Source organism: Papio anubis, chromosome 4, assembly GCF_008728515.1.
Source record: "Papio anubis isolate 15944 chromosome 4, Panubis1.0, whole genome shotgun sequence".
Taxonomy (NCBI): Eukaryota; Metazoa; Chordata; class Mammalia; order Primates; family Cercopithecidae; genus Papio; species Papio anubis.
This window is the reverse complement of record NC_044979.1, coordinates 41170566-41182799: the sequence shown is the minus strand read 5'-3', so window position 1 is coordinate 41182799 and position 12234 is coordinate 41170566. Positions and strand designations below refer to the sequence as shown.

The 12234-nt window shown below is 36.7% G+C and overlaps 1 protein-coding gene across 3 annotated transcripts in view; it reads right to left on the bottom strand.

Moving 5' to 3' along the window:
- Positions 1-8879: 8879 nt before the first annotated feature.
- The window catches only part of CTTNBP2 (cortactin binding protein 2), a 161672-nt gene continuing 158317 nt past the window's right edge, over positions 8880-12234 (bottom strand). For 2 of the 3 annotated variants that reach the window (XM_031664841.1, XM_031664840.1), the window contains exon 23: positions 8884-10013. In XM_031664841.1, the coding sequence (XP_031520701.1) occupies positions 9768-10013 (246 nt within the window). In that variant the 3' untranslated portion in view covers positions 8884-9767. 3 annotated transcript variants of the gene reach the window in all.

The following is a 12234-nucleotide window of genomic DNA, read 5'->3' as shown; positions in this document are numbered from 1 at the left end:
GTGTTTTGTGTCCTAAGACGTTTTGTCTAATCTGAGGTAAAAGTTTTTCCTATTTTTTAGAAGGTATATGATTTTGGCTCTTATACTTAGCTCTATCATCCATTTTGAGTTTATTTTTATATATGTTATAAATGAAGGATTAGAGTTTTCTTTTGTTGGTATTTATTGATAATACAACTGTTTCAGCACCACTTGTTGTAAAGATTGTTTTTCTCTGTGGAACAACTTTGGCACTTTATAAAAAAATAATTAAGCATGTGTGAGTGGGTATATTTTTGAACTCTATTCTGTTCCAGGATCTGTATATTTGTCCTTATGCCAGTACCACCTTATCTTAATTACTGTAGTTTTATAGTAAATATTTTCTTTTAATACCAATTCTACAACTTTATTCTTTTCAAAATTGTTTTGGCTATTTTATATTTTTCATATCTTCATATACATTTTAGGTTCAGCTTATTTTTATAAAAAATCAGAAGTTTTTTTGCAACTTCTGCAAAGGTTTCTAATGGAGATTGCTTTGAATCTATGAATTATTTGAGGGAGAGTTTACATCTTAAAAATATTGATCCTTATCCATTGACATGGTACATCTCCATGTTTTTTAGTTTACAGTATATATATCTTATATATTTTATTAAAGTACCCATAGATATTTCTTAATTTTGATGCTATTATAAATATCTTTAGATTTCAATTTGCTAGTATGTGGAATTACAATTTATTTTTATATATTGATCTTGTATCTTATGACCTTGCTAACTTATTTATTAGTTTTAGTTGCTTAATTTTAGATTCCTTAATTTTTGTAACATCAATCACATCTGCAAAAAAAGTTTTACTACTTTTTCACCATGCAAACTTTAATTTTCTTTATCTTGTCTATTTGTACTAGCTAGAATCTCAAGTACGGTGATGACTAGAAGAGGCAAAAGTGGTCATCTTTGTCTTATTTCTGATCTTAGGGGCAAACATAATGTTAGCTGTGTTTATTTTGTTTGTTTTTTACAGATGTACTTTTCAAGTTAAGTGCCTTCTTTTCCTAGTCAGCTGAGAGTTATTTTTTAATCACAAATGAGTGTTAAATTTTGTCCTATGTTTTTCTGTCTATATTGAAATGATCATGTGTTTTCTTCTCCTATGTTTCACCTTTGTTTTAGAAAGATATTTTCACTAGATACTAAGTTTTTAGGTTGACAATGTTTTTCCTCCAGCACTTAAGAAATACTTGATTTTCTTCCAGCACTTCAGAAATATTTGATTTTCTTCTGCAGAATACAGTTTATGATAAATCTGAAGTAGTTCTTTCCCGTAACATGCCTTTTTCTCTGGCTACGTTTAAGATTTTCTCTTTATCACTTAGTACTTCCTAATTAAAAATCCATGCCCCAGGATGGTCAGCTAGCATTCTAAAGAGGAATGCAGAGGCAGCTACCACAAGTACTTCTCTAACTTTATTATTGATTGATATTAGAGCCTTTGCTAATTAGTGTAATGTCAGAAATTAGTGACTTGACGATCAGCTTGCTGAAGTTAGAAATATGATCTTGTTGGTTAAATAAGTATTCAAGTTCTGTAGTCTGGCTAAAATATTTTGAAGATACTCTTGGGAGAGACTAGGGTGTAAGCATCAAAGAAACCCAAGTACCTTCTGCAAGGGAGAAGGGGTTGGGTGGGTGTGAAATGATGGAGGTGGGAAAGGAAGACCAAAAAAGATGTTGGGTAATGCCAAAACGGAAATACTGGGGATTACTAAAAGACGTGGTTCAAGAGAGAAGCTACTCCATGGGTGCTAGCCAGTGTCCAGAGAGAGAGGCCACTGCAACAGTCCCTATCTAGATGTTCAGGGCCCTTGAGGATACATTGTTTGCTGGCTGATTGCCCACACTTTCCACAGGGCCAGTTCTGTTTCTTTAGTTTTTGCCCTCCGATTATCCACTTCATGCAATGTGACTGCAAGAGTTCTAAAAGCCTACATGATAGACATGTAGATACCTGTGGTGGTGGTGGAGATGGTGAGAGTGAAAAACTCACAAATTTAATTGAGAGGAGCTTGAACTGAAATGGGGGTCTTGGTTAGGCTAGGACACCACCATTATATCATGAGGATCATTGTGATCATCATATTTTTATAGTTCTTGTCAAACATATGTTCCTATGGTACTTGTATATGATAGTACTAGGTATTAGAAGCCGAAATAAATAAGATATGAATGGACTTCGCCTTCAAGCAGCTGACAGAATTTGGTTGGTAGTAAATATTTGGAACACTTTTTTCCCCCTTAAAATTCCTGGACTCAGCTAGGACTAGCCAAATGAAATATCTCTTTACCAAAATGCTAATCTTCAGCCTGTGTTGTTTTTTACCCTCGTGTCCACTTTTCTGGCTTTTGGCCCATCTTTTCCTTGGCTTTGTTGCTCCCCACTTCCTGTTCCAGCAGGTCCTTGGTCACTACCCCCGCTCATAACAACATGCACCTGGAGGCATCGCCTGATGTTAAAGGTTCCTCAGTCGTGTCTGATTCCTTCCCTCTAAATGCAGGATTCTGATTCCATTCCCTCAGCATTTGGGCAGGAAAAAAAAATCTGAACTATTTGAGAAGTGCCTGATGAATTACAGAAGCAGAGTTCTGGAGTTAGAAGGTACCTGAGTCCCACGTTAAAAACCCAGGCCCAGGAAAGTGTCACATGGTCAATGACACAGATCACTCACGGGCAGAACAGAGAGGAGTTTCATTACTTCAGTTCTCTGTTTACCATATCACAAAATACTGTAATATATCACATTCTCATAAGGCAATTCAGAAATAAGGAAGAGAGGAATAGCATAGCGGGAACACCACGCCTTGCCTCTCAAATTACACCACACGGAGGCTGTATATTACACTAGTTCCAATGTCATTGCTCACAAAACCAGTCTTGAAAATGCCCAGGTAAAGTAAATTGTCAGGAAGTTCTGAATAATAAACTCATTTGATAAAACCAACTCACACTGCTTCTACTTTAAAAAATATTTTGGACATAAATACCCCCTGAAGGACTTGTTAGGAAGAAAATAGAACATTGTTTAGGTCCCTTAGCACAGAGGCCTGAAAGTCAAATAAACTTGGTCAGGCTGTTTTCTCTTCCTAAAGAGAATAAAAGGCCCCAAATCAATGGGTGGTCACCATAGAAAGAATTTGGCTCTAAGTCAGAGTGACTTGAATATCTGTGTGCTATTTTTATTTCAGAAAACCAAGAAGACACACCAAAAAATCCCGATTAAAAGGGAAATGTGTTTAAAGAGCTTGTTGACCTCTTAAAAACAAAACTTCCTGCATAGATTTTGGTTAGGATGGCTTTAAATCTGTAGATTTGGAGGTTTTTAAAAAATATAGTGCATTATTATTATTATTATTTAAGACAGAGTCTTGCTCTGTCACCCAGGCTGGAGTGCAGTAGCACAGTCTCAGTTCACTGCAGCCTCTGCCTCCTGGGTTCAAGCAATTCTCCTGCCTCAGTCTCCCGAGTAGCTGGGATTACAGGTGCCTGCCACCACGCCTAGCTAACTTTTGTATTTTTCGTACAGACAGGGTTTCACCTATCGACCAGGCTGGTCTAGAACTCCTGACCTCAGGTAATCTGCCCCACTCAGCCTCCCAAAGTGCTAAGATTACAGGTGTGAGCCACCATGCCTAGCCTCTAACTGAAATTTTGTACCCTTTGAGAAATACCTTCCCAATCTCCTCTCCATTCTACTCTCTACTTTTGTGAGTTCACACTTTTTATGGATTCCACCACATAAGTGAGATCATGTGGTATTTGTCTTTCTGTGCCTGGCTTATTTTGCTTATCATAATGTCCTCCAGGTTCATCCATGTTGCTGCAAATGACAGGATTTCCTTAAGACTGAATAGAATTCCATTTTGTATATATGCCATATTTCTTTATCCACTCATCTGTTGATGGACACTTAGGATGATTCCATATATTAGACATTGTAAATAGGGCTACAGTAAACATGGGAGTACAGATATCTCTTTGACGTGCTGACACTATTTCCTTTGGAAATAGCCCCACCAGTAGTATGATTGCTGGATCATATGATCTATTTTTCTTTTTTTCTTGTTTTTTTTTTTTTTTTTTTTGAGATGGAGTCTTGCTCTGTCACCAGGCTGGAGTACAGTGGTGCAATCTTGGCTCACTGCAACCTCTGCCTCCCAGGTTCAAGTGATTCTCCTGCCTCAGCCTCCTGAGTAGCTGGGATTACAGGTGCATGCCATCACACCCGGCTAATTTTTGTATTTTTAGTAGAGACAGGATTTCACCTTGTTGGCCAGGATGGTCTCGATCTCTTGACCTCATGATCCACCTGCCTCAACCTCCCACAGTGCTGGGATTACGGGCGTGAACCAGCATGCCCGTTTTTAATTTTTTAAAACGGTTTTTAGCCTATTTTTAATTTTTAAAGGAAACTTTATACTGTTTTTCATAATGGCTGTACCAATTTACATACCTACCAACAGTGTACAAGGAGTAACTCTACACCCTCTCCAACACTTGCTACCTTTCATCTTTTTCGATAATGGTTATTCTTACAGGTGTGAGGTGACATCTCCTTGTGGTTTTAATTTGCATTCCCCTGATGATTCATATGTTGAGCATTTTTTCATATCCCTGTTGGCTTCTCTTGAGAAATATCTATTCAGGTCTTTTGCCCATTTAATTGGGTTGTTTTCTTTCTGTTGAGTTGAATTTTTATATATTTTGGATATTAATCCTTATCAACTATGTGGTTTGCAAGAATGTTCTTCCATTCTGTAAGTTGCTTCTTCACTCTGTTGATTGTTTCCTTTGCTGTGTGATGCTTTTTAGTTTAATGTAATTTAATCCCACTTGTCTATTTTTCCATAAGAAGGGTTGCCAATGCTGCTTACCCTGGCTGCTATGTACCCTGATCCCTGAAGACCCTTTCTTGAACCATTCTGCTCTAAAGTAATCCTCCTTCCATGATCTTTACCAAGTGCTTTGTATTATTAATACATCATTCTACTGATTTCCTTTATAGAACATACACAATGAGAAATTATCTTGCTTTGTTTCTTTATTTACTGTCTCAGCCCTATTAAGATGGAAGGTACCTGGCATGTCTTAATGCTTTATTCTTAGTCCCTAGCACAATATTACTTTAATAAATAAGTAAGGTTTGAAGCCACTCTGAGCAGATGTGAACATTTGAATTATCTTAGGAGAAATATATTCTTGATTTGCATAAATTTACAACTGAAATGACTTTTGTGATATACACAGCTGATGCCCTTACTATAAGGTATCAGGATATATTGGAAAAACTGGCAGGATTTAAAATGTTCCCATTGTGTTTTTCTTTCTAGGAGGCAGAAAAACCCTCTGAATTTTTACCATGATGACATTAAAGCCAGAGATGTTAAGTGTCACTGTAGTTAACACCATGGCCAGAACCTGAGCTGGCAACTCCTGATATGAGTGCTTCACTATGAAAGACAGACTAGATGTGGCATGTAACTGCACATTCCTTCTCAGTGTGTTTCCCAGTCTTCTCTTTCAAATTCACACTCAATGGCCATCTTGATACACAGCTAAACATATTTATTCATGGTCAAAACCAGGCTAATAGAGGATATCTATTCACTCATTTCCTCCTTTGACACCTATAGAATGTTATCTGAATAAAATGATTTTGCAAAGGGATGGGACAGAATTTAGAAAGCATCACATTACTTCAGAGAGTGACTTTCCTGTAATGGGTCTTAGTTGTTAAGAACAGATGCCTAAATAAGGTGATGCCTGGGCCTAGTCAACTGAATTTAATGTTCACTAAGGATTAACTGCTCACAAAAAACATTGTATTTGTGAAAAATTGACCTTGCCTATCAAAATTGGCTACTTCTAATAACTAGCTTTTATAAAGTCTACTTGTTTTCTCTTTTACATAAATAACTACAAAATGTATTAGTCTACTTTGGAGAAACTCTTAAAATAGAATGAAATTGAAAATTGCTAAAGTGTTATAGTTATTAATTTTCAGTTAGATATTTCTATGAATTAAATTATACACTCATGGTTTAAAATCCAATTTTCATAATATAGTTGCCAGCATTTGTGAATTATTACAATTTGAAAAGATTTTGGAATGCTGAAACTTTTAAAAAATGTTCTGCTCTGATCTTTATTTCCTTTCTTCTAACTCTGGGCTTAGTTTGTCCTTGTTTTTCTTTCTTTTTTTAAAAATTATTATTATACTTTATGTTCTGAGATACATGTGCAGAATGTGCAGCTTTGTTATATAGGTATACACATGCCATGGTGGTTTGCTGCACTTATCAACCTGTCATCTACATTAGGTATTTCTCCTAATGCTCTCCCTACCCTAGCCCCACACCCCTCCCCCCCGGCAGGCCCCGGTGTGTGATGTTCCCATCCCTGTGTCCATGTGTTCTTGTGGTTCAACTCCCACTTATGAGTGAGAACATGCGGTGTTTGGTTCCTGTGTTTGTTTGCCGAGAATGATGGTTTCCAGCTTTATCCATGTCCCTGCAAAGGACATGAACTCATCCTTTTTTATGGCTGCAGAGTATTCCATGGTGTATATGTGCCACATTTTCTTTATCCAGTTTATCACTGATGGGCATTGGGGGTGGTTTCAAGCCTTTGCTATTGTGAACAGTGCCACAATAAACATACTTGTGCATGTGTCTTTATAGTAGAATGATTTATAATCCTGTGGGTATTTGTGCAGTAATGGGATTGCTTTTCTAATGTCTTGAGGTGTGACATTTAGGTTATTTTGGATCTTTGTTCTTTTTTGATGTATATTACTGTACACTTCCCTCATAAAACTGGTTCGCTGCACCCCATAAGGTTTGGTATGGTGTTTCCATTTTTGTCTCAAGATATTTTTAATTTGCCTTTTAATTTATTCACTGATCCATTGGTAGTTAAGCATGTTAATTTTCATATATTTTTGAATTTTCTGAAATTTCTTATTGATTTCTAATTTCATACCATAGGTCAGAAAAGATATTTGATATGATTTCAATCTTCTTAAAGTTTTGTTTTGTGGCTTAATAATGACCTATCCTGGAGAATGTTGTGTGTGTGCTTGAGAAGAATATATTCTGCTGTTGGAGGAAATGTTCTGTATATATCTAAGTCCATTTGGTCTGAAGTGAAATTTAGGTCCAATATTTCTATATTGATTGTCTGGATGATCTGTCCACTGTTGAAAGCGGGATGTTGAAGTCTCCTACTGTTATTGTATTGCTTTTACTTCAGATCCTTAAAATTTGCTTCATATGGAATACCATAAAAAGTTCTGAGATATTGATTACTTATTTTATGAATCTGTGAGGCAACTAAGGCGGCTTTTCTGCGTTCTCTCTCTTAACACTCATGGACAACCTGTAGTTTATTATTATTATTATTATTATTATTATTATTATTATGTTTTCTCTGTAGTTAAAAAAAAAAGACTGGCCAGGCACGGTGGCTCATGCTTGTAATCCCAGCACTTTGGGAGGCCAAAGCAGGTGGATCACTTGAGGTCAGGAGTCCGAGACCAGCCTGACCAACATGATGAAACCCTATCTCTACTAAAAATAAAAAATTAACTGGGCATGGTGGTGCATGCCTGTAATATCGGCTACTTGGAGGTTGAGGCTGGAGAATTGCTTGAACCTGGGAGGTGGAGGGTGCAGTGAGCCGAGATTGCACCACTGCACTCTACCCTGGGTGACAGAGACTCCATCTCAAAAAAAAAAAAAAGAAAGTTGTCTCCTGCCACACAGGTAACAAACAGCAGTGCTTAATTCATCCCCAAGACTGTTTACCACCAAAGACTGTATGACCCCTCAGTGCAGCCCCCACTTAACTAATGCAGTAAAGAACTGCCACCACTACGTGCCATTATAGGGTATTGACTTTCAAAGATTTTTGACCATGGCCCACAGTTATACTTTGTGTTACATACACATACATTCTTACATCCACATGATAGAAACAAAATTCTCACAAACAGTTCTAGTATTGACTGTGAGACAATAGAAGATGACTGACATTTTCTATTTTTTAATGCTAGTTGTAACTCACTAAATTGCTATAATGACCCATTGGTAGGTCTCTACCTTTATTTTGAAAGCCCTGTTCTAAGTGTCCTCTTTAGACATCTTGCAGTCTGCCATCAATTACAAAAAGTGCGTTTGTTGAATGTTACTGACAGTCACATGGATCAATTACTACAGGTCATCTTAATAATGTATTCCAAATTTGGTTTTGTTTTCTCACCTCTAGTTCTTGAGTACACTAATGGGATCTTTATCTTCAGAAAAGCTGCTAACATAAAACACAATGCCTTATCACTTAACAAATCAAATTAGATATAATTTAAGCAGGTGTATGTGAGCAGGAAAAAAAACACATTAGAACCACCTGAATGTAGATATGATCTATGATTTTGAGAGCATTCAGTTTTGTTCTCAAGATTAGTGACATAATCTTTACATTGTTATTTTTAAGGTATGTGCAGTTTTGTAATAGTAATACAATGCAGGTATGTATACTTCATTGTAAATAACCATTCTGGCCAATAAAAGGCTTTCAATGACTTTGGACAAGTAAATGATTCCTGGTACAATCATACTTCTTCGGTATTTATGAAAAAGAAGATGTTTTAACCCCTGAGCACCCAATTCCTGGTGCTCCATTTAAGTATTTAAGATATTTCTAATAGGGTTGAATCTTGTGAATAGCTAGTGAAATACTAACATGGAAAGCAAGTTTTATGAGCATTACTAAATTGAACACAAATTATCTGCTGCATAGACTACAAAGAGCTATAGATAAAAAGTACAGCAAAATGATTTCACTAAATCAATATTTTATTCAGTGTCAAAGCATCTTAACTGAGTTGTATAAGTAATTTTGTCTGTAATTTTAGAAGTAACACTTGTAGAAAATATCAATTTTATTATCAGTTGTGCTACTAGAAATAATATTGAAGGAGTTAATTCTGAATTAATTTATTCATTTATGCAGTTATTTATATCCACTTAGGTACAAAACTTTTGTAAGAAAGATAACACTTTTATTGCATTATAATTTCATATTTTACAGGAGTCATAATGCAAACTCATAAGCATAAATATATACATGATGCTACCAAATGGCAATGTAACTACTAAGAGATTTAAAACATAAAACTAGAATTTAACAAGCAAAATACTTAATATGGCTTTTAATGGAAAATAACTGTTTAGAAATGATTTGTTATTGCCCCATTCTAGTCATTCCCCATCAAGTGAACATAAAATTATGATCTCCATTTAAAATGGTACATGTTATCTAAGCCAAAGTTATACATTTTGTAGCATGTATGTAGTATGATTTGTGGACTTCCTTAAATATACATACATATATACATATATACAGATATACAGTACACAGTTCTGTTTTAATACCCCTGAACATCTTGATTAAAACTATTACAATTTTTTCTATTATAAAACTACTTGAAAAGTTGGCATAACTTCTTGGTATCGAAGTTCAATCCTACAGAATTAAAAAAAAAAAAAAAAAGCAACAAAATGTTGGTTATAAATACATTCTTTACAAAAAAAATTGAATAGTGGTCCCGCACTCATAACTTATATTACAGTGAAAACATTTTATCCATTTAAAGGTATTTATATCTTGTTGTCCTTGGTTTCTGTGTGAAACAGAGGAAGTTAATAGTGAGAATATTGTAGGCAGGCCTATTTGTTATGTTTGTCTAGGTGTTCATTTTTGTGTAAGTTCCAATTCTCTTCTTTTGAGTTGTTGTTGATTTCTATTTGCCTTGTATTACTGCTGCTGCTGCTTCTTTTGGTGTTCTGGGAACACAGGGTGACTTTACTTCTAGGAACAGGAAGAAAAGATTTAACTCTTGAAACACCCAACTCAGTCTTTGATTTACTGTTGCTGCATTCAGTAGTTTGATGGCTGCTGAGAGGACTGACCTCCTGTAAGAGACGAGAAACCACACAAGTTTATCACACTTGCCATTGTCACCAACTTCTCCTGTTATGAGCCCTACCCCTGACTCCTCTTTGAGCAAATGCGCAGGAGTTTCTAAAACTATAGGTTCTCATGAAAAATCAAAAGAAAATGGAGAGGAGAAGCTGAGTAATTAATTTCCTATAGATTTACTGCATGATTTTCATTAGTCCCCGTCTGGTGTTACAAAATTCCTAAATACAGGAGTCAGTGAATCAAGTGCTAAGGCATCGCTCTCCTTACCAACAGAAACTTCACAAAATTACAGGCATGAGGAAATCACCAAATTGGAGTAGTCCGATTTGTAGGTAGCTCTGCAGACTGTCACCTTGGGTAAGTTACCTAACTTTTCTGCCTTTTACTTTCATGTCCTAAAAGTGACCTATTAATCAAATAATCTGGGGGCATAGAGCAGAAAACATAAGAGAAACATCCCTTCCCTAGCAGAGCCTACATTCATCTATGATTAGGTTGCTCAAGATCTTCCAGACTTGGAAGCTGCATGTATCTCCTTTCTCTAGTGTTTCAGAACTCCTGTGATTACCTGGTCAATGTCTCTTTTTGCCCATGAAGAATCTGAAAGCTGGAGAGGTAAGATGATTTGCCCACAATGAACAGAGTGGTGAAGCTGGGACAAGACCTCAAGTCTCCCAACTTCCACTCAAGGTGTTTTCCCCTATATTGCATCAAATTCTGCAAACTAACAAACATGATATGACTCCTACTAAGTGAGCTACTCTGAAAGCCTCTGAAGGAGGTGACCTTAATAACTTCCCCTCTTCACAGGTAATAATGCAGCCAACAGCAATATGACCATTAAAAGATTTAAAACAAAACTAAAATTTAACAGGAAAAATCTCACTTCACCTGGCAGTTGCATTCTCCTGGGTATCATCTTACCTGACATTGGAATCACCTGGGGGAGCTTTAACAGTCATTGACTGGGCCCTATTACCAGAGATTCATATTTAATAGTTCTGGGGTGTGGTATGGACATAGGATTTAAAAAAATCTTCTCTAATATGCGGCCAAAATTAAGAATGCCTAGCTTAACTCCTCAATATCCTTTTCCTCCATTGACCAATTAAATCAGGCGTCCCCAACCCACAGGCTGTGGACCAGTCCATGGCCTGTAGAACTGGGCAGCACAGCAGGAGGTGAGCAGGGGCGAGTCAGCATTACCACCTGAGCTCCGCCTCCTGCCAGATCAGCAGCATTAGATTCTCATAGGAGTGCACACCCTCTTGTGAATTGTGCAAGTGAGGGATCTAGGTTGCCCAGTCCTTGCGAGAATCTAATGCCTGATGATCTGAGGTGGAACAGTTTCATCCGGAAATCATACCTTTTACCCAGGTCCGTGGAAAAATTGTCTTCCAAGAAACCAGTCCCCGGGGCCAAAATGGCTGGGGACTGCTGTCCTAAATGGTAGTATTTTTCTTAGCCCTCTATAAGTCACACATCGGTGATCTTTCCCTTCAGAGTATTTCAATCTCTAATTAAATACTTCCCAAAATTCTTTCTTTAGCCCTCATTTATCTCCTGCATTTCCACCCCACTAATTCACCTATATGTCTAGTTACACTTGAAATTCTTTCTAAAACAGTATTTATTGCATTTCCTCAATACTACTCATTTCTAAAGCCTTTCCGCTTGGCGGCTCATTACTGGTTAATACTGCTCTCCCAGTGAATTTAGCAGGAAACCCTCAGTTATCTTTAGCAGTTGCCTCTCTCTCTCATCAACCTAATCCAATGTCACCCACAAAATGGGCAGAGAATTATGGCTGTATCGGTGTAAATAGGAAGGTAAAGTCCTCACTAACTGCACAGAACAAGTCCCAAACTTTTAACCATGTCATTAAAATTCTTTTATAAAGTTTGGCTCCGATCCCCTTTAAATCCCATTTTTCCTTTATTTCCCTATTAAAGTCCTAATTCTTTAAAGCCCAATACAACATGTCCATTAAACTACCCCTAAATCACTGAAGTGAAATCTCTTGGTGTCAGATTTCTAGACTCAGCTAATCATAAATGAAACAGCAATGTAACTCTAATATACACTTGGCTAGAGGTTTGGGAAAATATAAACACACTGAAACATCAAATATGTAATGGAGAATAAAGAGGGGACAAATCCGGGGTCCAGATCACCTGCATTTTCAGGGAAAGGAAAGAGAAGTCTAGACTG